Source organism: Bos indicus x Bos taurus, chromosome 17 (genome assembly GCF_003369695.1).
Source record: "Bos indicus x Bos taurus breed Angus x Brahman F1 hybrid chromosome 17, Bos_hybrid_MaternalHap_v2.0, whole genome shotgun sequence".
Taxonomy (NCBI): Eukaryota; Metazoa; Chordata; class Mammalia; order Artiodactyla; family Bovidae; genus Bos; species Bos indicus x Bos taurus.
In genome coordinates, this window is record NC_040092.1 from 26157567 (window position 1) to 26184603 (window position 27037).

At 46.2% G+C, this 27037-nt stretch overlaps 1 protein-coding gene across 10 annotated transcripts in view; it reads right to left on the bottom strand.

Annotated features, from left to right (window-relative positions):
* Window positions 1-27037, bottom strand: part of RIMBP2 (RIMS binding protein 2) — a 308606-nt gene that overhangs the window by 81303 nt on the left and 200266 nt on the right. For 3 of the 10 annotated variants that reach the window (XM_027567059.1, XM_027567052.1, XM_027567053.1), the window contains exon 4: window positions 1653-1757. In XM_027567059.1, the coding sequence (XP_027422860.1) occupies window positions 1653-1754 (102 nt within the window). In that variant the 5' untranslated portion in view covers window positions 1755-1757. Of the gene's footprint in view, window positions 1-1652; window positions 1758-1861; window positions 1950-27037 lie in introns of those variants that run through there. The other 7 variants (XM_027567056.1, XM_027567051.1, XM_027567060.1 and 4 more) reach the window with 5 other exon arrangements.

Genomic DNA, 27037 nt, shown 5'->3' on the forward strand with positions numbered 1-27037 from the left:
AGCTGAATAAGGGACTTGGCTCTAGTGCACTTTCCTCGGCATCAAGTGTTTCATAGATAAAACTCCAGGCTAAAAGAGAAGGACGCTCTGGTAAGAAAAGCCAACCTGTCACCCTTGCTGGACAATATTTGTATTTCTGTCCTGGATGCTCCCAGCCTGGGGATGTGGCTTTCAGGGATGCAGTGAAGGAGTGTAGGTACCAGGCACCGGAAGGTCCCTCACGCATGGAAAGAGGGAGAAGACAGGAGTAATATCGGTGTCTGCATCCCAGCAATATCCTTTCTGGACAGCATCTAATGAAATCTTGCTTCTCAGCGTACCAGCCAACTTATTATGACAGGTAATAAGGACTGTGACAGTCTCTATCACACCAGCATAATGAAATCTATCCTTAGCACGAGGTCTCCACAAATGATTAGGAAAACAGCATCAGAAGTTATCTGCTTGATGCTACACGCTCTGCTAATAAACTTGGGAGAAGAAAAACACTCCAACAGATAGGGATCTCCAGCCAGATAAGGCTAGCCACTGAATCCTTTATTTGAGATCAAAGACCTGGAGGGGCTGGCTGGGGGTGGGGGCGCCACCGATGGAGGAGGAGGGTGCCGGCTGCTCATCCCAGTGAAGGGAGGCATAACTGGGACCAGCATCTGCATCAGTGGTCAAGCTGGGTCCTGCCTGGAAGGGCTGGGCTGCCTTTCCATGGGTGGGGGACACAGGGCTTCAGGATTGAAACCCAATGAGAAATATACACAGGGACCCCAAGCCTCATGGTTCTGAAGGAGGGGTCCCCAGATTCATCTGGACAGAGACAGGAAGAACAAGGCTGCTGATTAAGGATGCTAACTTTCGTGGTCCCCAAACCACCCCAGGTGCCATGGGAATACACCTTCTGAACTGCTTGGTCCCCTCCGCTCGTCCCCTTCTCCCTCCCTCTGGTTTCTGTCCTTTGTTCTTCCTACCATTTTTTCTGTCCTTACTCCTCTCCTTTGCTTTCTTCTTTTTGTGTTCCCTCTCTCTTTCTCCCTCTCTTGTCCTTGATCATGCTACATATATTGCCCCAAAACTTGATTTGCTCACTTAATAACACATCATGTAAATCCGAAGAGATGGCATCTATAAACAGAATTTCTTCCTCCCAATGTGGTCATGCTGCTCTGTGGTATGGATGCCCCACAGTTCACACAGCCTCGCCCTCGGATGGGCATTGGATTTAATCCTGTTACCTATGCCCACACAGCAGGATCCAAGTCGAACCAAACCAAAACTGGTTCCTGTATTTGTTACAGGTATATTCCCAGAACAGAAGGTTGCAGGGTCAAAATAGACCTTTAGTTCTCAAGGATGCTGTCAGTCACTTAGCCCCAGAGATAAAGCAATTCACACCCCATTTTAATAACCCACAGGCGTGTCCTTTTCCCTACAATCTCGCCAGCATCAACTGTTAGAGCTTTTCCTTTGATTTTTGCAGCTTAGAACATAATCACAAGTTAACTGAGGAGAAACTAGAGCACACGGGGAATCTTTCCACACCAAGAAGTCATTCCCGAGCGTGTGAGAAAAGGCTCGGGAGAGCAGCCAGCCACCCACACTCCAGGTCCCCAGCGCACTGCCTGCCTTCTCCCAGGCCCCCAGCCCCAGCCCCAGCTCACCTTCTGCAGGAGGTCAATTTCCTGCTGCTTGGCGTTGAGGATGGCCAGGGCTTGTTCATGCTCCAACTCCAGCTGCTGCCGCCGTTCTGCGGCCTCTCGCATGTGCTGGGGAGGCAGGGGGAGACACACAGGTCAGGTCAGCCCAGCGCCCTGCAGGGAGCCGCGTCCTGGGCTCCCCCACAGCCAGCCGGCTCCCCGGTCTGACTCACCGCCTGCATCCCAGCTTCTCCCCAGGGCAGCAGGATCAGCCGGGGAAATCCTCACACCCACAAGCCTTCCTCCCCTGTTTGCGCGTTTTCTGTTTTACGTGCCAAGAGCACGTGAGCGGAGCTGCAGGTTCCTGTGTGGAGGTGAATCTCTCTTCTCTGTTTGAAAAAATCCTCTCTTTCTCCGCCCCCGCCGCCACCCCCAGGTCTTCTGCAAATACCAGCCAAGATGCATGGCTCTTTCCCTAGATAGGGCTACTGTTTCAAGCTTCTTACCACCATGTAACTGCTGTCACCCACAATAACCACAGGAGTGAGGTAATGTAACTGGCCCCATTCTACAGATGGGAAAACTGACATGCAGTTTTCCTTGTTTGACACACACGCTAAGTGGCAGTCGGGCATTCAAATCTGACACTTCTATGGAGCTTCCGAATCTCAGGGTTTGGGCCTGTCTGATCACTCTGGTGAAGTGGGGTGCTCAGCCCCCCACGAGTCCAAATGTCCCTTCATTGGTCCCTCTGCAAATGCCCTGCCGAGGCAGGGGGTCCCAGGGCTGGGCCCTTCCTCTAACCAGAGCATCTTCTCCCTGCTCTGATGACCTCTTGTCACCCAAAGTCATCCCCCAGGAGAAGCCATCAGTGGGCATCAGAGAACACGAGGACCTCCTTACCCCTAACAGTGACCACCTGTGAACCCTGGTGGGGAGGAACCATGCGAAATGACACCATGCAGAAAAAAGGCACAGGTGGGACCAACTTTCACACAGGCAGAATCTCGTGGAAGATTTCACGGGAAACCATCTGAATTTAGCTTCTTTCTTCACCTTCCTCCCCCCTCCCCCTCTCCTCCCCTCTCCTTCATTTCTCCCGCCTTCCCTTCCTTCTTTCCTCTTTCTCTTTTTATAATGAGATTTATGTGGCTCAGCAGTAAAGAATCTGCCTGCCAAGGCAGGAGACGCAGGTTAGATCCCTGGGTCGGGAAGATTTTCTGGAGGAGGCCATGGCCACCCACTCCTGTATTCTTGCCTGGAGAATCCCATGGACAGAGGAGCCTGGGGGGCTAGAGTCCATGGGGTTGTAAAAGAGTCAGACACGACTTAGCGACTAAACAACAGTAACAACAAATGCCAAAGGTGATTTAGCAGTCAACATTTTAAACATTGGGATCCTTCACGTAGAAGTCCGGATTCCTTCAGAAAAGGGAAGATTTAGCTCCGTGTCTCACCTGGAGGAGCTGGCAGAGGCTGGTCCCTGAGCACGCGCCTGCTGCTTGTCTGCTGCCCCTGCAGACCAAGCCTGTCCTTCCAGTGGCCTGACAGCTGAGGCTGTGTTCACGTTATACAGATGGGAGACATCTTAATATAATGGGGCTCTGCTGAGCTGTGTTTAGTCATTCAGTCGTGTCCAACTCTGTGACCCCATGGGCTATAGCCTGCCAGGCTCCTCTGTCCATGGGGATTCTCCAGGCAAGAATACTGGAGTGGGTTGCCATGCCCTCCTCCAGGGGATCTTCTCAACCCAGGGATCGAACCCAGGTCTCCCGCATTGCAGGCAGATTCTTTGCCATCTGAGCCACCAGGGAAGCCTGATACAATGGGGAGGGGACCCTAATGTACTTTCCTCCTTGGCTTGAATTTGTTGGTGATTGTTATTATTTATTACTTTAAAATTTTACCATTTTAATTCTTTTACTTATTTTTATCCCCTAGCCTGGGGATGGGGGCACAGAGAGATAAGGGCAGAGAGGCAAATTCTATGCTTTTCACCATTTTTCCCAAGTCCATTACACCTGCTACCACCAAAAGCTCTTTTCTTCCAGGAACGATCTTGTCACTCTGCCAGTTTAAACTGTGAATGGGGAGGTTTGGGGGGTTCATGTCCCAAAGTTTTGTGGTTCATTTGTATTAAGAAGTGAAGTCTTCCTGCCTTCCATGTTGCACGCATTACATGTGTGGTGACATCACAAGCTGGCTTTGTCTCCCATTTTGGGCTAAACAACCTTACAGCCCCTCTGCTGTCTTAGTTTGATGGAAAGCTGCAATTACAGTAAGTCCCCTGAAATGTCAAAGTTGCCAGTGTGCCCCTGTTATGCTGGATGACTGTACTTTTCAAGGTATTGTACTGTAAGATTAAAAATGTTTTCTTTAATTTTTGTTCACTTTTTAAATGTATTATTGTATTTTAAGTATTATAAACCTATTACAGCACAGTACTATATAGCCAATGGTGTTCTGTTGGACTTAGGAACAAATTGGACTAACAAACATGCTCTCAGAACAGAACTCGTTCGTATATATAAGGGAGTTACTATAGTGAGCCCTTCAGCGGAGGAGTGGTGGTTTCACTGTTGCTATGGAAACTCAGGATCCTGGGAAGATAGGACCCCCCAAATATGAACAAAATCCCTTGAAATGTGGAAATGGGCATGACTGTCGATGACTATAACCTGCCTGAGTTGGGGCTGGAATGCGTCATTCATGTCTATTTGTGGACAGGAGGAGAATCAGCACACATCCATCCTTTTGCATCCACTCCAGTCTCCAGCCTTCCTGGTCTCACCAAGTCTCGCCTTCCTGAGCGGGAGAGGGGTTATTTGCCTGTAGACCCCCAAGAGCCAATGTTGACCATGGCTCTCCTGGCCCTGCGGAGTTCTCGGATTACCAATTTGGGTCTAGAAATTGCTAATGATCTCTAATGACATGCTTGAACCCCACTGTCCACTATCAAGCCACTGATTCCCAAACCAGCAGTACAAGGTACCAGCATTTTCAGAACACTGAGAAAGACCAACCACCAGAGCCTCTGAAGACGTAAGGAATTCTCTGAGCTTCCAAGAAGCTTTGGAAATTCTTCCACAAACACTGCTCACTGACTCAGAGGGATATTACTTTTGTCTGGTATTGTATTTCTTCTTAAAAGCATCAGAGTTCATTAACATTTATTCTCTACCAACATTCATGGGATTGTCAAGACGGTTGATGGGACTGTGTGTGTTAGGCTCTTCATTCTAGAAAGGAACATTTCTTTCCATTCCTTCATTCATTTTCTTCTTCTATGTATTTGTTCATTCAACCAACATTTATTGGGAAACTATCACATGCCAAGAAACTAGGCCTACAGAACAACAGGATTCTGCCTTCATGAATGGGCTTTCAAATTGGGAGAGTGGATAAGAAAGGGGTTATGCAAGCCAATAAACAAAGACACGTCAATTGCAACAAGAAGTGTTAAGCTGAACCACTTAAGTTGACATTGAAGCATCTTTGACTTATAAGACTGTCTATTCACATAGCCTAATCCTATGATGCAATGTCAGTCCAATGCTGTAAAGAAAATTCACTCACTCATTCATTTATTCAACAATTACCAAGTATCTGTCATGTGCCAGTTGCCACTCTAAGTTCTGAAGGTGATAACGATGAAAACAAACACAAAACCAGCTCCCTTGGAGCTTACACTCTGGAGGGAGAGACAGACTCTATTCACATGCATTAAACAACATGAAGCGTGTCAGGCAGTCCTAAGTGTTACAGAGAAAAATATGGTGTGAGATGAGAGGGTGGGTATGGAGTTGCAGGCATTGCAGAGGCTGGCAGCATTCAATGAATTGGCTGGAGCCTCATGGAGAAGAAGCAGAGACTGTGGCAGGTGATGGAGCTCCGCCCTCGTGGAGGCTGTGATGGGAAGTGCCCTGGCGCAGGAACATCATGGCACAAGGACATCGCCCATTCACCGCCCATTCCCACTGAGATGAGGCACTGAGCCAAGCTGCTAACAGGACTGTGGGGCTGTGAGGACTGCACTGAGCCCCCAGGAAGCTTCCAGAATGTTCCCTGCTCCGTCACTGCTCACTGGTTTGGACAACATCCCACAGCAAGGAAAGGGAGACTTTCTTCTCCACCACTTCAAGGAGGAATGTCTTTCCAGAGAGTGACTGATGACTTCCTATTTGGTCTTGTCAGCCTAAACTGAGCAGATGCCCACAAGGAGGCCAACCCCTGGCAGCCCACAGCCTGAGGGGTCTCTGCCCCCAGGAAGTGAGTCATGCACCTTTTCTGCTCAGAACCCCTCAGTGGTCCTCATCGCCCAGAGTAAAACTGTGGTGCTGCCATGGTGAGGGAGCTGCAAGACCTGCTCCTTCCTCTCGGATGTCACTGCTGTCCGTCTCTCCTGCTCTGCTCCACAGGCCTTGATTTTCTTACTCTTTCCAAGTGCCAGCCACCCCAGGGCCTTTGCACATGCTGTTTTCTCTGCCAGTCATATGCTTCTCCCACCTGATATTGGAAGAGCTTGTTCTCTCGAAGTCCAGTCTTCGCCCAAATGCCACCTTCTCAGAGAAGCCGTATTTAAAATGGTAACCACCCCAGAGCATCCTTATTCTCCTCCCTGCTTTATTTCACTCTAGAGCACTTATTGCCATCCAATATATTTCACACTTCATGAGCCCACTGTCTGCTTCTCCTTCCTAGGATGTCTCAGGCTGTGGTCCTTGCCCCTGGACAGGTACTCAGAAAGTAAGCCATCCTTTGTGATCTGCCCGTGACTCCTCAGAGCTCAGCTCTGCCCACTCATTCATCCTGCTCCTGTCACACTGGCCTCCACCAAGTTCCTGGAACTTTCCAAACATTCCCCAGTATGTGCTTGCAGAGACAGTGATGATGGAGGTGTGCTTCCGGCACTTCAGGTCAGAAGAAGGGCTGGGTGCAGGGATCAAGAAGCAGACTGCCTGGGTTCAAATCCCAGCTCTATTGCCTTCAGCTAGTGACTTAACCTCCCTGGGCTTCATTTTCTTTTCCTGGATTAACTATTTATTAGCATTTGGATCAATTTTTAGATGGCTGTGCTGTGCTTAGTCCCTCAGTTGTGTCCAACACTTTGTGACTGACCCTATGGACTGTAGCCCGCCAGGCTCCTCTGTCCATGGGGATTCTCCAGGCAAGAATACTGGAGTCGGTTGCCATGCCCTCCTCCAGGGGATCTTCCCAACCCAGGGATCAAATCCAGGTCTCTGACACTGCAGGTGGATTCTTTACCACCTAAGCCATGAGGGAAGCCCAAGAATACTAGAGTGGGTAGCCTATCCCTTCTCCAGGGGAAATTCCTGACCCAGGAATCAAATCAGGGTCTCCTGCATTGCAGGCAGATTCCTTACCAGCTGAGCTACCAAGGAAGCCCTTTTAGATAGTTAATTAACAATTAAATAACTAATGTTTATTAGTTAATTATGAATGACCACCTGCTTTGAAGAGGGGTTTTGAATATTACATGAGTTAGGATAGTACCTGGAATCTATTAAGCCTATTATCTTTTACTCTGAATATAAAAAAACCCCTTCCCATCGACCTTGGAGGTTATCATGACACAGGATACTGCAATACAGTATTGTGTAACAAAGTGTCACGTAAAGCATCATGTGATAGAGGATCGTGTGATAGAGCATCGTATGTGGTATGCCATAAGACATCATCATTACATGTTACAGTATCATGTAATTTAACATCATGTCATTAACCGTAATGTGATGTTGCTCTAACATAAAACTGAAGGTGCAATGGCGAATGGGATTGTTACATTTCTCTTTCTGATGTTTCATTGTTAGCGTATAGGAATGCAAGGGATTTCTGTGTATTAATTTGGTATCCTGCAACTTTACTACATTCGCTGATCAGCTCTGATAATTTTCCGGTGGCATCCTCAGGGTTTTCTATGTACAGTATCATGTCATCTGCAAATAGGGGGAGTTTTACTTCTTTTCCAATGTGGATTCCTTTTCTTCCTTTTTCGTCTCTGACTGCTGTGGCTAGGACTTCCGAAAGCTATGTTGAATAATAGTAGCAAGAGTGGGCCCCCTTGTCTAAAACTGGTACTGATGAACCTATTTGCAGGGCAGGAATAGAGATGCAGACGTAGAAAGCAGACTTGCGGACCCAGTGGGGGAAGGAGAGGGCGGGACAGAGGAGCATCGAAACATATATGGTGCCATGTGTAAAACAGCTAGCTAATGGGAAGTCGCGATATAACCCAGGGAGCTCAATGGGGTACTCTGTGACAACCTAGAGAGGTGAGATGGGGTGAGAATGCGGGGAGGTTCAAGAGGGAGGGGACATATGTACACTTAGGGCTGATTCACGTTGTTGTATGGCAGAAGCCAATACAATATTGTAAAGCAATTATCCTCCAATTAAAAAAAAAAAAAAAAAACTCAAGGTGAAGCGGGGAGGCGGGGGTAGAATATATTCTATGACCAAGGACTCTACCAGTAAGGCAATAAGTGATAAAGATGATGGTATTGGTAAGATGATAGTGTTAAAGAAAATGCATACCATTTAGTAAGCTCTTACTAATACTGTGTACCAGGAACTATCTCTAACTATCTCTATGTTTACAACAGGCCACAGATTCATGATGCTAGCGGTAAAGAATCTGCCTGCCGGTGGAGGCAACACAAGAGACATGGGTTCGATCCCTGGATAGGGAAGATCCCCTAGAGGATGAAATGGCAACCCACTCCAGTATTCTTGCGCAGAAAATCCCATGGAGAGAGGAGCCTGGTGGGCTGCCTATAGGGCCACAAAGAATCTGACATGACTGAGCCACTGAGCACACACACGGCACAGACTCAGGGAAGCTGAGTGCCTTGCTGAAGCCCACACCAGAGCCTGGAAACCATCCCCAAACGACAAACCTCAGAGCCAGAGTCTGCCTAACCGCTGACCCTTTGCTGGCCTGAGGCCACTTCTCCATGGCCATCTTCAGTGTGAAACTCTAGCAGGGGCAGATCTGCATTTTCAGACTCCAGAACAAGCCGATCTGGTTCAGATGAACAATTATGCAGCTGTTTAATGATACTATTGTTCCAGCTAATTTTTGCGCTTCTGTTTATTTTGGAAGCGGGCACTGCCAAATACAGCCTGCGTAATCTTTATTTAGCTTCGGGAAGGAAGTTATTAGTGGAAGGAGGAAACCATTTGCCTTAAAGGATTCATTAGAAACATTAACCAAATATAAAATTCTTCCAGGCGTGCTGCCACAGGCGTGGGGGTCACTGGAGGATAGACAGGCCACAGACACCTTAGTGGGCTTCTTGTGTAGAGGCGAAAGGGGAACAGGAGTGTGTAGGTCAGATGGATGGGAACAACTGGGGTGGAAATAGCTGTTAAGTTTTTCAGACTGATGGACCAAGTCAACATGAAGTGGTTGTCAGAAAAGCAAAATGTGTAAAAATATATGCCCTTCTGGGTGTTACTGATCAGAGTTCTTGGCCTTCCTTAATCAATAAAAATTGACAAGAAGCCAGACAAGAAATTCAGGCAGGGCTTTATTGGGGCCCCTGCTGCAGCAAGCAAGGAGTGAAAACAAGTAACAGGTTCCCTGTCTTGCTTGCTCCCTGAGGGCATGAGAGCTGGTTCTTTATGTGAGGCTAGGGATGTATCCAGGGGTCAGGCTGGAGGAGGGACAGGTGGTCTGCCCACCCCTCTAGTGGTGTTGAGGGCAGGGGGCATGCGCAGTACCCTGCTTTTGCTCCCAACACCCTGTTTTTGCTCCCAGCTCTTTAGCAGTGGCACTTGGAGTTTTGGTCTTTTTGTACCTTTTTGTCCATAATTTGCCCCAACTGCTCATGCAGTTATTTTTAGTCCCTTACAATTTCTTTGTATTTTATTGCCCGAGCAAACATTGTCCAGGTGCAAGCACTGCAGCAAAGGGTCCCAGGCCCCAGCCTGTCTCAGGGGACATCGTGTTTGAGGTTAACTATAATAAGCATCACAGCTGGGGGAATAAGAGTAGCTGGGAACTTTTTTAGCTTCCTGTGCATCTTCCCTCATCCTACCTGTCCCTTCAAAGCCACGTTCCCCTCCAGCTACTGCCCACATATCTGTTTCATTTTCCAGCAAACTGCTTAGTGTTGTCTGCACCCACTGTCCCCGCGACCTCACTCCCCACTCACCCTTCAAGCTTCTTTACCCTGGCTTGCCTCCTACCGCTCAGCTAGCAGCCTTCTGCCAAGCTGACCAAGGAGATCCCTGCTGTCCAAGCCAGAGGTCACATATCTGCCTGATGGAATCATCTCTTAGCAGCACGTGGCAACCGGGGCCACCTCCTCATGAAACACCCGCTCTGCTCCTGGCCCAGGAACCCCCACATTGGCCCAGTGTCCCCTCTTCTCTGTTAACTCCAATTATACACTCACCTTCCCAAATAAAATCTTTATTTCTACACTCATATCCAACTGCCTATTTCTCATCTCCATGTGGATGTACAGGAGGAAGCTCAAATTCAACCTGTCCAAAAACAGAGTTCTTGACTTTCTTTCTCCAACCACTTCCAGCCCTCACTTGCCCTATCTCAGCAATGATCCCACCAGCCATTCAGATTCTACAGCCAAAAAGCCGGGAGTCATTTTTGCTCCCCTATCCTCCTTGCTCCACATCCAAGTCTTTAGAAAATCTTCCATTTGCACCAAAACTTCCTGGGTTGGCTCTTTTCTCCATTTCCACTTCCATCACCACTGGGCTGGACATTATCATGACTCCGCCAGACAATAGCCAGACTTTGGAGTTGGTCTTCCTGCCATCAGTCCTGCCCCCTGAAAAGTCCCCCAGAGTAGCCAGGGTGCTCCCTCCAAAACACAGGCGTCTGTGATGGCTAATTCTGTGTCAACTCACCTGAGCTAAGGGATGCCCAGAGAGCTGGGAAAGCATGTCTTCTGGGTGAGTCTGGGAGGCTGTTTCTGGAAGAGATTAGCATTGGAATTGGGGAACTGAGTACAGCAGATGGTTCTCCCTGGTGTGAGAGGGTGCCATCCCTTATGCTGAGGACCAGACAGAACGAGAAGGCAGAGGAAGGAAGAATCACTCTCCATCTACTTGAGCTAGGACGTCTATCTTCTGCCCTTGGACATCAGCTTCCTGCTTCTTGGGCTTTGGGGCTCAGATTAGGACTTACATCATCAGCCCCCAAATACTCAGGCCTTTGGACTTGGACTGAATGACACCACTGGCTTTCCCGGTTCTCCAGCTTGCAGGTGGCAGGGAGATCATGGGATTTCTTGGCCTCCACAACTGCCTGAGCCAATTCCTAGACTAAATCTCCTCTTGTATCTACATCTCTCTTTCTCTCTCTCTCTCTCTCTCTCTCTCTCTCTCTCTCTCTCTCTGTACATCTGACTGGTTTTGCTTTTCTGGAGAACCCTAATACCCTGTCTTCTGTTTAAATTACTCAATGGTTGCAATTGCACTTGGAGCAAAATTCAAACTCTTTGCCACTGCTGAAGGGTTCCTCTGTGATGGGGTCCACTTGTCTCTTAATCTCTTACTTCCCTCCTTCACTATTTAGCTGTGCTGGCCTCTGATCAGCTCCACTCTTATGTCAAGATCATCCCCGTCTCCACATGGGGAGCATATGCCACCCCACTGCCTGGAATGCTGGTGCTTGTAATCTTCACATGGCTGACCCGTCACTGTATTTATATCCACCAGAGGTTATTTTGTCTATTTTTATGTTTATTTCTTCTACGTCTTCCCTCCTCCCTGCTTATCTGAGATCCATATGATTAAAGAACTCATCTCCATCTGCTGATACACCCCAGAGTCTAGAACAGTCTCTGGCACATAGTGGGATGGAATAAATGAATCCCTTTATCCAGAACATCTTCCCCATGGCTCCAACCCAATCTCAACTCTCTCTTCGCTGTCACTTATGGTTGTTCTTGTTGTTTAGTCTCTAAGTTGTGCCTGACTCTTTGCAACTGTATGGACTGAAGTCCACCAGGCTCCTCTATCCACGGGATTTCCCAGACAAGAATACTGGAGCCAGTTGCCATTTCCTTATCCAAGGGATCTTCCCAATCCAGGGACAGAACACGTGTCTCCTGCATTGGCAGATGGATTCTTTACCACTGCGTCACCTGGGAAGCTCTTCACTTATGGCATCTATCATTATTCTGCATATAGCAGATGCATTGTCATTATTATCATTCTGCATGTAATATATGCATTATTACTATCCATATTCTGCATATATATCATAGACTTTGTACCATTCTGATTAATTTTGTGCAATTCTCACTTTTTCAAGTGGACTCTAAATGTCTCTTCCATATCCATACTCCACAGGCAGTAGAAGCTTAATTCACATTTGCCAAATGGAATTCAATCAATGCTTATGGATGGAAGAGTTGCCCTTTGGCTGTCAGGAAACTAAATTTCTGCCTTTAGGGAGACTAGAGGAGAGAGAATTCTCACCACTAGGGATCCCACATTTTAACCGAACTGTGAGCCAGACACATCGACTAATTCTCCCAGAGGAAAGGCATGCTGGTAGGGTTAGTGTCTTCCATTTATCAAATGTTCTCTAGGAGATGAACTTTGAAGGCTGATAAAGAGTAGAGATAAATGGATGGTGAGAAAATGTTCAAACCAACAACAGGAGAGTGATTGGTTTTGAAGTCTGAAATCTGTGGAGTTAAGTGAATGGTGGGGGAAAAAATTAACTCAGATGATAGACGGGGTTTGGAGCTGTGAGTTGAACATTAGTAACATCTATGAACCAGTCAAAGCAAAGAAACAGACAAGACTCAAGACCATACAAACATATTAAACGTACTCATATGTCTTGGCATAAGGATATACTATTGATTCATCCCATACAGCATTGATTTTCCAAATACAGCCAGAAGATATGTCTATGTTGAAACACACACAGAAAACCACAGTGTTGCGAGGTTAATATTTTTGAGCTATTGATCAGTATTTCTTTCTGTTATTCTCTTCTATTTCTCCTCCACTCCTGCCCCACCTCCCATCCAGAAGGCAGGTCCATTCTGTGCTTGCCATCTCAGAGAGGATGGACAGAGTTGGGGCAGATAAAAGACTCTCCTGGGCTTTGGGGCAGGATGAAAGGAAATCACACCGACCAGCTATGTGTGGCAACTACCTAAAACTACAGCTTCCCTCCACATCGGCAAAAACATTGCTTCATCAGAAGTCAAGAGATAAACTCACGTGTGTATAGACCCTGGTGCATTCTGGAGAGAAGGGCTTTGGTTCTTCTTTCTGGAATGTTCCAGAGATGTGAGACCCAAGAGAACTTACAGCTAGCAAGTGATTCCAGAAAATGAAGCTCTGAACTGCCTAGCTGAGATCTCTGCACTACACTGGGCTGATTCAGAGTTCATATGAATTCATACCACTCAACTATCAAATTCTTTAGTCCTCTAGTTAATTATACTGTCAGGTATATTTGAAAGGTACTAAGAGAGTAGATCTTAAAAGTCTGCATCACACACACACACAATTTGTAATTATGTACAGTGACAGATGTTAACTAGACTTATGGTGGTGAACATTTTGCAACTTAGACAAACATCAAATCATAATGTTTTACATATGAAACTGACATACTGTTATATGTCAATTGTACTTTAAAAAATTCTTTGGTCTTATATTTTGCAATGATGTCATGTAACTGAGAATAGCACTGAAGCATGTATATTACCATATGTGAAACAGATCGCCAGTCCAGGTTTGATGCACGAGACGAGGTGCTCAGGGCTGGTGCACTGGGATGACCCTGAGGAATGGGATGGAGAGGGAGGTGGGATGGGGGTTCAGGATGGGGAACACATGCACACCCATGGCTTATTCATGTCAATGTATGGCAAAAACCACTACAATATTGTAAAGGAATTAGCCTCCAACTAAAATAAATAAATGAATTAAAAAATCATAATGTTGTACATCTGAAACTGACATACTGTTATATGTCAATTATACTTCAAAAAATTCTTTGGTCGTATATCTTGCAATGATGTCATGTAACTTTCAGAGAAGGCAATGGCAACCCACTCCAGTACTCTTGCCTGGAAAATCCCATGGATGGAGGAGCCTGGAGGGCTACAGTCCATGGGGTCGCTAAGAGTCGGACACGACTCAGCGACTTCACTTCCACTTTTCATTTTCATGCATTGGAGAAGGAAATGGCAACCCACTCCAGTGTTCTTGCCTGGAGAGTCCCAGGGACAGGGGAGCCTGGTGGGCTGCCATCTATGGGGTCGCACAGAATCGGACACTACTGAAGTGACTTAGCAGCAGCAGCAGCCTGTAAATTTAAGCCTTGTCTCCAAAATGATGGAAACAACTGTTAGACTGTGGCTTGTGGATTTTTAAAGCCTAAATGTAAATAATAAGAATTGGACAGAAGGGTGGGAATCTCAGCATATGCATGCATGGGTGGGGACAAGATGGAATTCTCCAACAATTGATATTATGTAATCCCGAATCACAACTTAGGTGTAACCCTGGTGTGCTGGTCAATTGTCTTATTGCTGTGAAATCTGTTTTTTTCCCTTCCCTGCTTTGCTCACAGAGAACTACACTTCCCAGACTGCTTTGCCCAGGCTTCTCAGCAACTGGCCAGTTAGAGGAACCAGAGGGTGGGAAGAAGACAGAGACCCTCTCTCTACTTCCTATATTATCTCTGCAACTGGTTTGTTCTCCTCTAAGGGTCTAGCTCCAGCTGGGCGGCCCTCACCCATGGTCGTTGGGAACGCCATCGCCCCTACTCTCTCTGTAGCCTTAGAGGTGGTATCTCCAAGTGCGTGTTTGACTTCTCACCTCCCCTGAAAGTATTAGCTGCTCAGTCATGTCCAACTCTTTGTGACCCCATGTTCTGTAGTCTCCAGGCTCCTCTGCCCATGGAATTCTCCAGGCAAGAATACCGGAGTGGGTAACCATTCCCTTCTCCAAAAGATCTTCCTAACAAAGGGATCGAACCTAGGTCTCCTGCATTGCAGGCAGATTTTATAACACTGAGCCACCAGGGAAGCTCTTCTACTGCCTCTGTGACCAATTCCCTGAATTAAGGTCCCTCCACCTAAAGACACCTAGATTGGGACTTCCCTGGTAGTCCAGTGATTAAAAATCCACCTTGCAATGCAGAAGATGCAGTTTTGATCCCTGGTTGGGGAAAAAAAAAATCCCACATGCCATGGAGCAACTAAGCCCATGAGTTACAACTACTGAATCCATGTGCTGCAACTGGAGAGTCCTGTGAGCCTCATCAAAAGATTCCACACAATACAACAAAGATCCCACATGCTGCAACTAAGATCTGATGCAGCCAAATAAATAAATAAATATCAAAATACATTCATATTAAAAAAAAAAAAAAGACACCTAGATTGGTGTCTGCCTTTCAACTGAAATCTGGCTGAGAGGCTGAAGAAAAAGGATGAAGCCAACTCCAGGTTGATATCACAAATGTCTAACATTCTTTCAAAACGAGCATCTTAAGGGAATTAAGTAACTTTGGGGGGAAAATGCTCTATTTCTTTCACTTGAGCTTTAACAATTAGATTAATGTTTTATGGATATCCTGTGACAACTGGAAGGAAAAAAAAAAAAAAAACACATTGAAATCTGAACTTTGCTGACACCCTGCTAAGCAGCAATGAATCTGTCCAGGAACATTTATAGCCTGAGAATGGCTTCATTTACTTTACCCACAATTTTACTGGTTTTAATATGGCTTAGTTAGTTTGCTTGAAACATTTCTACTGAAAAAAATGGTTTTGATGCTTCTCCCCAACTGAGAAAATTGCTCCTTTCATTCTCAGTGTAGCTGACCTTGGAATGAGCACTTTAATGAGTCTGTGTTGTCTCCTCTCCCGGAGGGTAGGGCACAGACATGCAATTCAGGGAGCTCTGAAGCCTGTGGCTTATGCATAGTGGGTGGAGAAGTTCAAGGGTGACACTCCCTGGGCCCAGACCCCAGTCTTCTGTCTAGGAAATCTTGCTGAAACACCAAAAGCTGAAAATCCAGTGGGTTGAGAAATTACTAGAAACAAGACAAGACACAAACACCTTTTCATTTTATTTCTGACACACACCCATCAGCTGAATACTCAGAACTTCAGAAATGATGTAAAATGGGAGCAAATGCATCCTTCTATCCCATTATTCATCCTCCCTTCACAGTTACCATAAAGATGTCCAATGGATGGATGGACAGATGGAAAGAAAAGTGGATGGATGGATAGGTGGATGGACGGATGACTTAGACAACCATAGTCTTGCCCTTTCCTCTCATTGTCCAGGCTTGCCAACAGTGCCTTGGCAAGCCACCATGTGCCCTGGGGTTAGACTAACTTTCATGTCCCAAGAAATGTTTTAGGTCATTTCTGCCTTCCTGATTTGGATTATGAGGTTCTGTCTTCACTTAATGGTCTGATTTACTCCTAAATGTTCACTAATTCCCTTGTACCCCAAACCCAACTCAAACTTCACTTTCTCTAATTTGTCCCCAGTTACTCTCATCCTTGGGGCTTCCCTCGTAGCTCAGTCAGTAAAGAATCTGCCTGCAATGCAGAAGTCCACCCGCAATCCGGGAGACCTAGGTTCAATTTCTGGGTCAGGAAGATCCCCTGGAGAAGGAAATGGCAACCACTCCAGTATTCCTGCCTGGGAAATCCCATGGACAGAAGAAACTGGCAGGCTACAGTCCATGGGGTTGCAAGGGTCGAACACGACTTAGCAACTAAACCACCAACCACCACCACTCTCATCTTACTGACTTCCTTCTCTGCAATGGACTTCTGATAATCTTCTCAGCCCAGATTGTATTACCTGTTCAAATGATAGCAGCATCCTGAATTATCCCAAGGACATCATCTTTTCCCTTCTCTCAGTTTCACATTTTGTGGGGAGCAACCTCAACCCCTGACCCCAAGGTCTGCATGTTATCTACACACTTCTAGATACACAAGCCCAAAGGTTGACTAACTGAACAAATTCTGAGACATTTACTAGAAATATTGGGAAAGATGGAAATATTTTCTTCTGTGGGGGTTAAACTGCTGCTGCTACTGCTGCTAAGCCACTTCAGTCGTGTCGGACTCTGTGAGACCCCAAAGATGGCAGCCCACCAGGCTCCCCCGTTCCTGGGATTATCCAGGCAAGAGTACTAGAGTGAGGTGCCATTCCCTTCTCCAGTGGGGGTTAAACTGGTAGAATGCAAATCAGGAGATGTTGGGTACATGACTTGGTGGCAGCCTGCCTGTGCCTGATTGATACAGAAAAAATCAGTTACAAAAGATGAAGAGAGACTCTTCTCGATATCACATACATACCTTGATTCAACCTTGACTGAAGCCTAACCTCTCTCATATTTCCCACTTTATAAACCAATGATTTTTCTCTCTTAAAACCATTTGACATAGGTTTTCATGAACCTTATCCCAAATTATCTTCACTAAGACATTTTCAACAGCACTTATGAGTACCACAAAGCTTACTTAGTTCTATAACGTCTCATGCACTGAACCTTCATGACTTTTTAGTCCTGTTTCTCAAAATAAAGAGACAGCTGGTGAATCATGACAGTTTTGGAGTTCTTTCAATTCCCTGTTTTGGGAAGAAGCAGCCAGAGAGTTAAAGGAGCCTTCTAGAATTAAAATGACACCTTCTCAGCAACAGAGAGTGTACACTGGGGTAGAGGGACATGGGGGTGGAGAGGGGTGGAGTGAGGTGGGATGGAGGCAGGATGCCGCTCTCCCAGGGCCAGGAAACAAAGTCCTTAGATCAGGTCACTGGCAGCAAATTTCGTTATTCAAGGAAATTAACCTTATTTTAGTAAGGTTGAGACCCATGAGTCCAGCATCAGAGCCAGACAAGGGGGTTTCTGTGAAACTCTGGGCCAGAGGACAAGTTCAGAGGATTGAAACAGAGGTCACATTTAAACACACACTGGAACTTAGCCACCCTGGAAAAAGGTTCCGGTGGAGGGAGGGAGAGAACTCAGCAACTGAGAGTTTTCATGGGAGCTCCTGATCCTGCATATGGAGCCACTGCAATTAAACCCTCCTAGGCTTCCCTGGGGCTTCCCTGATAACTCAATTGGTAAAGAATCATCTGTATAAATTCCGTAAGTCTTCATGATCCTGACTGTTCCTGGGAGCACAAGGGGTCCGTGGGTCCTCAAGAAGAGTCTGAAAGTCTCTGGTTTTCACGCCAAGACAAACCCACACCAAATTCCTAATATTTGGCTTCCATTTCCATTTACAAATGTTTTCCCAATTCCAAGGGCACATGTCATGTTCCGTGAGACTATTTCACATCTGAAAAGTCTGAAGATCATGCACCCCAGCAAGAAGTGCCTGTTTGAAATGCTCTGCCTGTGGCAGGACTTATTTTTAAAGCAGTGATATTTATAGCCTGATGTCGGCATTAACACGAGTGCTTAAGTAGCCTACAAATGTCAAGATGCCGCTTTCCCAGGAAAGCTCGGATGTGACATGGAGTGAACGAGCGTGGAGCAAATTGAATCATCTTCTCCACATCAGATCAAAGGGAGATCTGTCTTCTGCTTTGGCTCCTGCCCTGTCTGGGCAAAGAAATTAAGGAAAAAGTCATTTCCCTTAACAGGAGTTAACAGCGATGCTTTTAATGTCACATTCATGGGATCCGGTGTGCCTGGTGGAAATAATGAAGCATTTCTGTGCCCACAATTTCCTTTTACGAGACACCTGGTGAGAAGAACACATCATTTACTGAGGTCATGTCTTCAAAAACAAGAAAAGAGGCTTTTAAAGCTGTTTGTTTTCCATGCCATATGACTTCCTGTCCTGTCTGTGGAAAGCAGAGTCATTCATAATGAGAATTAGCATGAAAAAGAACCATGGAAGCTGACATATATTTTGACCAAAGTATCTTTGTTTCTTAATGGTTATTTTAAGTTTGTATTTATTTTTGGCTGAGCTTGGTCTTCAAAGAGGCAAGCCTGGGCTACTCTTTAGCTGTGGTGCATGGGCTTCCAGCGGTGGCTTCTCCTGTGGCGGCTCGCATAGGCTTAATAGCTGTGGTGCATGGGCTCAGCTGCCCTGAGGCATGTGGGATCTTAGATCCTGGACCAGGATTGAACCCATGTCCCCTGCATTGGTAAGCAGATTCTTAACCACTGAGCCACAAGGGAAGTACCTCTTTAGTTTTTTAAACTGGAAAAATTTAGGAAGTCAGGAGCCCCTTTAAACAATAGAGTTCCCCTGATTCCTGATTTGTCCTTAAGCCACCGGACAAGCTTCTCTCTTGCTCATCTGAGCCTGATGGATTCTGAAAACACAGGGACAGTAACACTCAGAGCTATTAATATTAAGATCATCTTTCTGAAACACGATTCTCATCACGCCCCAGTGATCCCAGACTGCCCAGCCTGAGGATTAAGACCAGACAGGTAGAGGATATATGGTCACCCAGACCTGCACTCAAATGTCATTTTACCACTTACAAGCTGTGTGCTCTGGGGCGAAGTGCGTACCTCTCTGAGCCTCTGTTTCCTTATTTATCGAGTGAAAGAAAACAACCCCAACCTTCCCAAGGTCATTGCAAAGATCAGATGAAATATGAGATTCAAAGTGAACTGCACAGTAATTACCTTTAATGCAATGATGGGTATTTTCCATTTTATTTGTTTTCTATTTGTTCCCTCTCCTATTCATCGTTCTATTTCATGTTTCTGCCTTCTTTTCAATGACGTGAATGTATGTTAGTATTCCATGTCATATATTTCTTGGGTGTTTGACTATATATTTTTATATGCCTTTTAGTGGTTGTTCCAGGTATCTTAATATATGTATTTAAATTAAAATAATCTATCCAGAATCAAATTTTGCCACACCAAGCGAAATGTAGAAACATTACCACCATCTTAGTATCTCCTTTCAGTGTTATGATTGTCCTAAGGATTATTACATCTACATACATTGAAAACCTTCAGGATTATTGATATAATCCTTCTTGAACTGTCATACATATTTTAAAGAACCTAAGAGGAGAAAAATAGTCTATTATATCCAGCTAGCTCCTTACCATTTCTGCTCCTCTCATCCACCCAATAGTTATTAAACACCAACTATGTGACAATTGCTAGCAATACAATATAGACAACAGAAGTGGTCCTGGCTTGTGTGGATTTCACCTTCTAGTGGGAATGATTAGTGTTTATCAAATAAGGATATAAAAATGAAACCTTGTGACAAGTGCCATGAAGGAGACACGCTGAACGCTGAGATTTTTCCATCACTACCAGATGAGCCCTGGCAGCCTCCCTGGGGAGGGAAAAGATGAGTGGACTTTTTGAGGATGCATAGGAGTTGGTTAGAAGACGGAAAGGGAAAGCATTCCATGCAGAGGGAGTGGTGTGTGCAAAGGCCCTGTGGTAGAAGGGATCAAAGCGAGGTCAAGGGTGAAGGAGGGCTGGTGTGATTGGCCTGGGGAGAGTGAGATGCAGAATACTGAAGGGGAATCAAGGGGGTCAGCAAGGACCAGACCACCTTGAAGGAATGCCATCCTCATTTTCAGAGCCATGGGCAGCCATGCAAGGATGCAAGGATCAGCATCAGAGAACAGCATGACTGGATTTGTTTGCAAAGACTGTGGTGTGAAGAAAAGATCAGAGGAGAGCCAGAACAGGCGGGAGGAGGCAGGAAGTTAGGACATGCGTGTTATAGCCTGAGCAAGAGAGTGGCTGTGTGGTCTCAGGCAGTGGTAGTAGAAATGAGGAGAGGTAAATGAGCTTGGAGCAGGGGGTGGGTATTTGGATGACTTGCTTGAAATCAAAAGGATTTTTCATGAATTGCATGACCAGGATGAAGGAGAAGGAACAGCACACCTCCAGATGGAGCAGCTGGATTGATGGTGAAATCAGGAAACAGAATCCGATTGGGCTTCTTATTTCAAGATCTGTGGATTTGTGTTGAAATGGATTTCACTCCTGGACACGTGCTTTCATTCATCCCTAAACAATTACTGGACGCTTACTCTGTGCATCCGTACATGCTAAGTCACTTCAGTATGTCCAACTCTTTGTGACCCTATGGATTGTAGCCTGCCAGGCTCCTATGTCCATGGGGTTCTCCAGGCAAAATACTGGAGTGGGTTGCCGTGCCCTCCTCCAGGGGATCTTCCCAACGCAAGGATCAAGCCATGTCTCTTGTGTCCCCTGCACTGGCAGGCAGGTTCTTTACCGCTAGTGTCACCTGGGAAGTCCCCACTTACTGTGTGCCTAATACTTAATGCTTGGAATAGAATAACAAACAAGTCAAAGATCATCTCCGTTCTTAAGAAGCTTACATTCTGCTGGGGAAGGGTATGCAGAAAATAAACAGGGAATCTGGCAAATAAGCAAGGATTGCAGAGAAGGATAGAAGAGGATGAGAAAGCAAGGTGGTGTGTAGGGGAGACAGGCAACAGTGGAAACTCTATTCAAGTCAGACAGGGAGATGACATTTTAGCTGAGACCTGTATGATGACCAGAAGCTGGTCAAGCAGCATTTCGGGGAAAGCTCACGGAAGCAGGAACCAGCTCGGTATGTGTCCACTGGCTGCACCAACCCCTGGGGCAGGGTTGGCGAGACGTGAGGGAAAGGGCAGATATGCAACAAATGAGGTGGTGGCCCTGTTGTGGGTTCAGTTCTGCCTCCCAAATGGATGTACTGAAGCCCTCACTTGACTAGATGTGACTCATTTTTAAATGATCACATGAATGATCCACTTCTGGTGAACATCATGGCTGTTTATCCCAGGATGGCTAATGCTACAATAAAGATCGTGGGGGATGTTATGGGGGCTTTATGTCTTATGTGGACTCCCAGAAGGGAGACTGTAAGAAAAGATGATGCGCAAGCTAGGACTTCCCTGGTGGTCCAGTGGTTAAGAATCCACCTGCCAATGCAAGGAACACAGGTTCGATCTCTGCTCTGGAAAGATTCCACATTCTAGTGAGGCAATTAAGCCCAAGTGCCACAACTACTGAGCCCATGAGTTGCAACTACTGAAACCTGCACACCAAGACCCCGTGCTCTGCAACAAGAAAAGCCAGTGCAATGAGAAGTCCACACACTGCAACTAAAAGTAGCCCTTGCTCGCCACAATTAGAGAAAGTCTACATGCAGCAGCGAAGATTCTGTGCAGAAAAAAAAACAAAAAAAAAAGTATGCATAAGCTAAAAGAGTATGCATAAACTGCCCATGGACTTCCCTGGTTGCTCAGATGGTAAAGAATCTGCCCGAAGTGCAGGAGACCTAGGTTCAATCCCTGGGTCGCGAAGATCCCCTGGAGAAGGGAATGGCAACCCACTCCAGTATTCTTACCTGGAGAATTCCATGGACAGACCATGGGGTCGCAAAGAGTCGGACACCACTGAGCGACTAACACTTTCAACAACTTTCACAAGCTAAATGGGCTTCCCCGGTGGCTCAGATGGTAAAGAATCTACCTGCAATGCGGGAGACCTGGTTCCACCCCTGGGTTGGGAAGGTCCCCTGGAGAAGAGAATGGCAACCCACTCCAGTATTCTTGCCTGGAGAATCCCCATGGACAGAGGAGCCTGGCAGGCTATCGTCCATGGGGTCACAAAGAGTTGGACACAACTGGGAGACTAACTACAACCCAGAAAGGCTGCAGCAATTCACCTCCAGCTGGCATCGTGCAAGGGCACTTGCTCCCTGCTCCATGAGGGCCCTGGGCACTGTCTCTCCTAAAAGTTTATTAATCTGATGGAGGTATTGGCATCTCGCTGTCATTTCAATTTGCATTTTCCTGATGATCAGTGACACTGAACACCTTACATGTTTAGCAGCTCAGAATTCTGATGGGCTGGCTGGGGCTCCCAGCAGAGAACAAAGAACTAGGCTGCCTGCTACACAGAGAAAGTCATCAACTCTATGGTGGGGGCAGAGAAGGTCCAAGTCTCAGAATGAGACAGATTCCCATCCTTTTGCTGAATGTAAAGAAGACACGTATGCGTGTGTGTGTGTGTGTGTGTGTGTGTGTGTGTCTGTCCCACAGCACCAGCCAATGATCTGGTAGTGCCTCTTACCTAAATCATCCTCCACGGAGATAGGAACGAGAACCAAGCCCCCAAAGCAATATATTTCCTGTTTCTTGCTTGTCTCTGAACATCTAGATAAAGCTATCAGCTATTCGAATCAAGGGTTTTGCTGGAGATGGAGCCCTAAACATTATTCTCATGTTCAGAGAACCCTGGAGGGTTTTATTGGCGTTTGAATATCAGCACATAGAAAATGAACTCTAAAACCTTAATTAAACCTGACAATGACTGCAGGCAGGTTTGTATTGCTAGGTATAAGGAGGAATCTTTTCGCACAGATATGAGGTAAGGGGAGGAGCAGAAAGGAAGGAGCTGGAGATAAGGGAAGATTAATCGTCACTGCTAGAGTTACTTATGCATCCCAGATAATCAGGTGTTCATTAACACAGAATAAGCCTCCAATTATCTGCATTGAAATTGACTAATCTGTTGATTGTGAGAACAAATCCTGGTCCTGGATACTTTTTCCTTTGTCTTTGAAGCATAAACTCTAATGGGTTAAGTTTAATTAATGAAAAATGTTTTTACAGACTTGGATAAGATTTCTAGAATTTGCACTGCATGCTGGTCATTTGACAGGGAGAGGGACTGCAAAGGTTCCCTTGTGAACCTGCTGCCAGCACTTCAGAGTCGACAAAGTGCTCAGGGATCCTTGAAGTCAAGACAAAGAATAGTCCTGATGACGTCATGATTTTTTAAAATTAAATCAAAGTCAATGTTGAAATGCCTCTCTCCACAGTCTTAGCAGGAGATGTCTGAATACTTAAATGATCTGGGGCTTCCCAGTGCCAAAAGTGGTAAAGAATCTGCCTGCCAATGCAGGAGATGCAAGAGATGCAGGTTACTTCCCTGGGTCTGGAAGATCCCCTGGAGGAGGGCATGGCTACCCACTCCAGTATTCTTGCCTGGGAAATCCCATGGACAGAGGAGCCTGGTGGGCTACAGTCCATGGAATCGCCAAGAGTCGGACACAACTGAGCATGCAAATTTTGAGTTTTGAGTGTGTTAGTTGGGGTGGGAGGGAAAAACACCCTGGCAGGAGTCTCTCTCTCTCCAGGAAGCTTTTTCCAAAAGATGTGACACTTACAGCTTCTGGGTGGATGTGAATTTAGAGGATGCTGCTCCCCCTCCCATCACAGCTATGCAGCATCTTCTCCTAGGCTGTGGTTCCCACTGGGCTCCAGGACCTGCTCTCAGGCCCTGGGGATAGACAGCTGCCTGCTTTGCTGGTCTCCTGTCTCACCAGCCCCGGTGCTCCCCCTTGTCTCTTGGCCCATGCCTCTTGAAATGATCTCATTGCTTAAACACTCAGGGATCTCTTAGCTTAAACACTTGGAGCGTACCATCTTCCCTGCCAGGATGCTAATGCTGTCCTAAAACAGAGACACATCTCTGCTCCATCTAACAAATGGAGCCATCTTTCAGGTCCTGAGAAAGAAGACACGGGGAAGAGAGGCAGGATGTGCTCTGGTCATACACGGAAACTGAACAAGTTCTTTTTCTATATCACTGGAGCTGGTAAGATGCTAAGGACCTAGACTATCCTACATATCCAGCAACAAGAAATTTACATGAAACACTAGGTTTTGTTTGTTTGTTTGTTTCTCAGAATCCTTGAGTCAGAGAAGTTGAAGAAAAAAATCGTTTGGTATACTCCCTTTTATCACAAGGTTAGACACTTGTGCCAAGACCTAACCAGAGGACTGGTGAACTTGGAGGTGGGGAGCTCCATGGTAGGGGACATCCTTGTTTGACAGTTACCCAGCTTGGCCAAAACAGAGGCTGGAAATCATAAACTCTCCAGCAGTTCGTCCTCTTGGGGAATTTCAGTCTTTGCCAAAAAGAGGCTGCACTTGATTTGTGGCTGAATTTTTACAAAAGCACTTGGAAGCCCCAAAGAAGCAATCTTTCTAGACAAGCTTCCTCGACCACAAGCCTTCATCTGCTCCATTATTCTTCACAGTGACAGAAGGTGTCTATGGTAACAGACCATGTCAGTATCACATCATCTCTCACTCACGCATTCACCTGTGTACTCATTAATTCTGCAGTTAATGCATGCTTGTATTCATTAATTTGTGCATTCATTACTTCATGCATTCGCTCATTCACTAATTTACTCAATCAACATTTACTGAGTGCCTAGAAGATGCCAGATCTTGTCCTATAAGCTGTAACAAAGTCCCTCTCGAGGAGGCTATATTTTGGTAGGAGAAAACAAAGTATGTACAAGTAAACAATTAAAACAAGCGAGTTAAGTTTTCTCGGAAGAAAATTAGAGGATGTGATAGCAACCTCTTATCACAGATAAGATGGCCAAGAGAGGCATCAACAAGTAAGTGACATGAAACCAAGACCTGATTAACTGACCTGGAGTCAGAAACACAAAGTGCAGAGAGAAAAGGCACCAGAAGGTGGAAGAAGCAGTACGTGCAAAGGCCCTGGGGCAGAGACGAGTGCAGTAAGTTCCAGAAAGACAGGAATGGCCAGTGTAGCTGGGTCCAGGCTGTAAATGGGTCGTGGAAGGATGAGGTCATGAGGGCTGAAGGATTACCTGGGGGCCAAAGAGCACAGCGTCCTGCAGGAAAAAGGTTGGACTTTCATCTCTGTGCAGTAAAAGGAAATGGGTGGGGGTAAGAAGTAGGGATGTGATTCAATTTCTGCTTTATTAAGGTGACTGTCTCCGCTCAAGGGGATAATCCATCTTAGGAAGGACATTTATGCCTGGAGGCTTTGCAAAGCTGAGGATGTACCTCTTGGCTACTGTACACAGGGCAGACTTGAGAATAGCCTGCCTCCATCTCTCATTCATTCAGCCCACGAGCATTTATTGTGTGGTTTCTCTCTGCCAGACTGGGCAGTGGTGATACATTGATAGGGAAAAAAGATATGGAGCCTGCCCACATTGTGCTTTCTGGGAGGGTGACAAGACCAAAAATGATCCAGAGAACAGAACACAGCAAGTGCAAAGGCCCTGGGGTGGCTGGAGCATGCCCACTAGAAGAACCAAAAGGAAGCAGTGTGTCTGATTGTGAGGAGAGGCTTGGCCTTCCAGACCTCAAGTTATCTGACTCCTCAGGGTCTCCTTGGCCTTGTTGTCTTTGTATTCCCCCTTTCATTCTATTTCTGCAGTGCTGGCCTCTGCCTTGTTCCTCAAGCATGTCAGGCACCTAGACTTCTGTCTCAAGCCTTTGTACTTGCTGTTCCCTCTGCTGCAACATTCTTTCCCCAGATTTCTGCACAACTCCCTTTCTCCCTTCATCCAGCTCTCTATTCACATGTCACATTATCAGTGAGACCTTCCCAACCACTGAATATAAAGTAGTACTTTTATCTTTATCATGCTTTAAGCCCTTGTAGTTGTCATCCCCTGACTTATACATAAATCTGTTTATTAATTCACTGCCAGAATCAAGGGCAGCACCCAGGAAGTATCTGGCACATATTAGGTGCTCAATAAATATCAGTTGAGTGCATGCATGTGTCCGCAGGTGTGAGTTTTCATCAGAGTGATTACACTGGAATATCTGCAGGAAACTAGGATCCAAGGCATCTGGGGTCCATTTTCTCTAAAAAGCAGCACATGCTGTCTTACTTTTCCGGCTACTCAAGTGCAAAGCTCCTTGGCAGCCCCCTGATAGAGCAAAAGAGGCCTATGAAACACATTATCACCAACTCAGTGTGCTGGTGGACTCCTGATTTGCATAACATCACACACCACTGGCTCCCCTGATAGCTGAGTTGTTAAAGAATTGACCTGCAATGCAGGAGACCCCGGTTTGATTCCGGGGTTGGGAATATCCACTGGAGAAGGAATAGGCTACCCACTCCAGTATTCTTGGGCTTCCCTTGAGGCTCAGCTGGTAAAGAATCCATCTGCAAAGCAGAAGACCTGGGTTCGATCCCTGGGTTGGGAAGATCCCCTGGAGAAGGGAAAGTCTACCCACTCCAGTATTCTGGCCTGGAGAATTCCATGGACTGTATAGGCCATAGGGTCGCAGAGTCAGACACGACTGAGCAACTTTCACTTCACTTCACTTCACACACCTTAGGGAGAAAGCACACACTGTCTGTTGCAGCAGAGACATTACTTTACGGACAAAGATCCATCTAGTCAAAGCTGTGGTTTTTCCAGTAGTCATGTATGGGTGTGAGAGCTGGACCATAAAAAAAGCTGAGCGCCAAATAATTGATGCTTTCGAACAGTGGTGTTGGAGAAGACTCTTGAGAATCCCTCGGACACCAAGGAGATCCAACCAGCCAATCCTAAAATAAATCAATCTTGAATATTCATTGG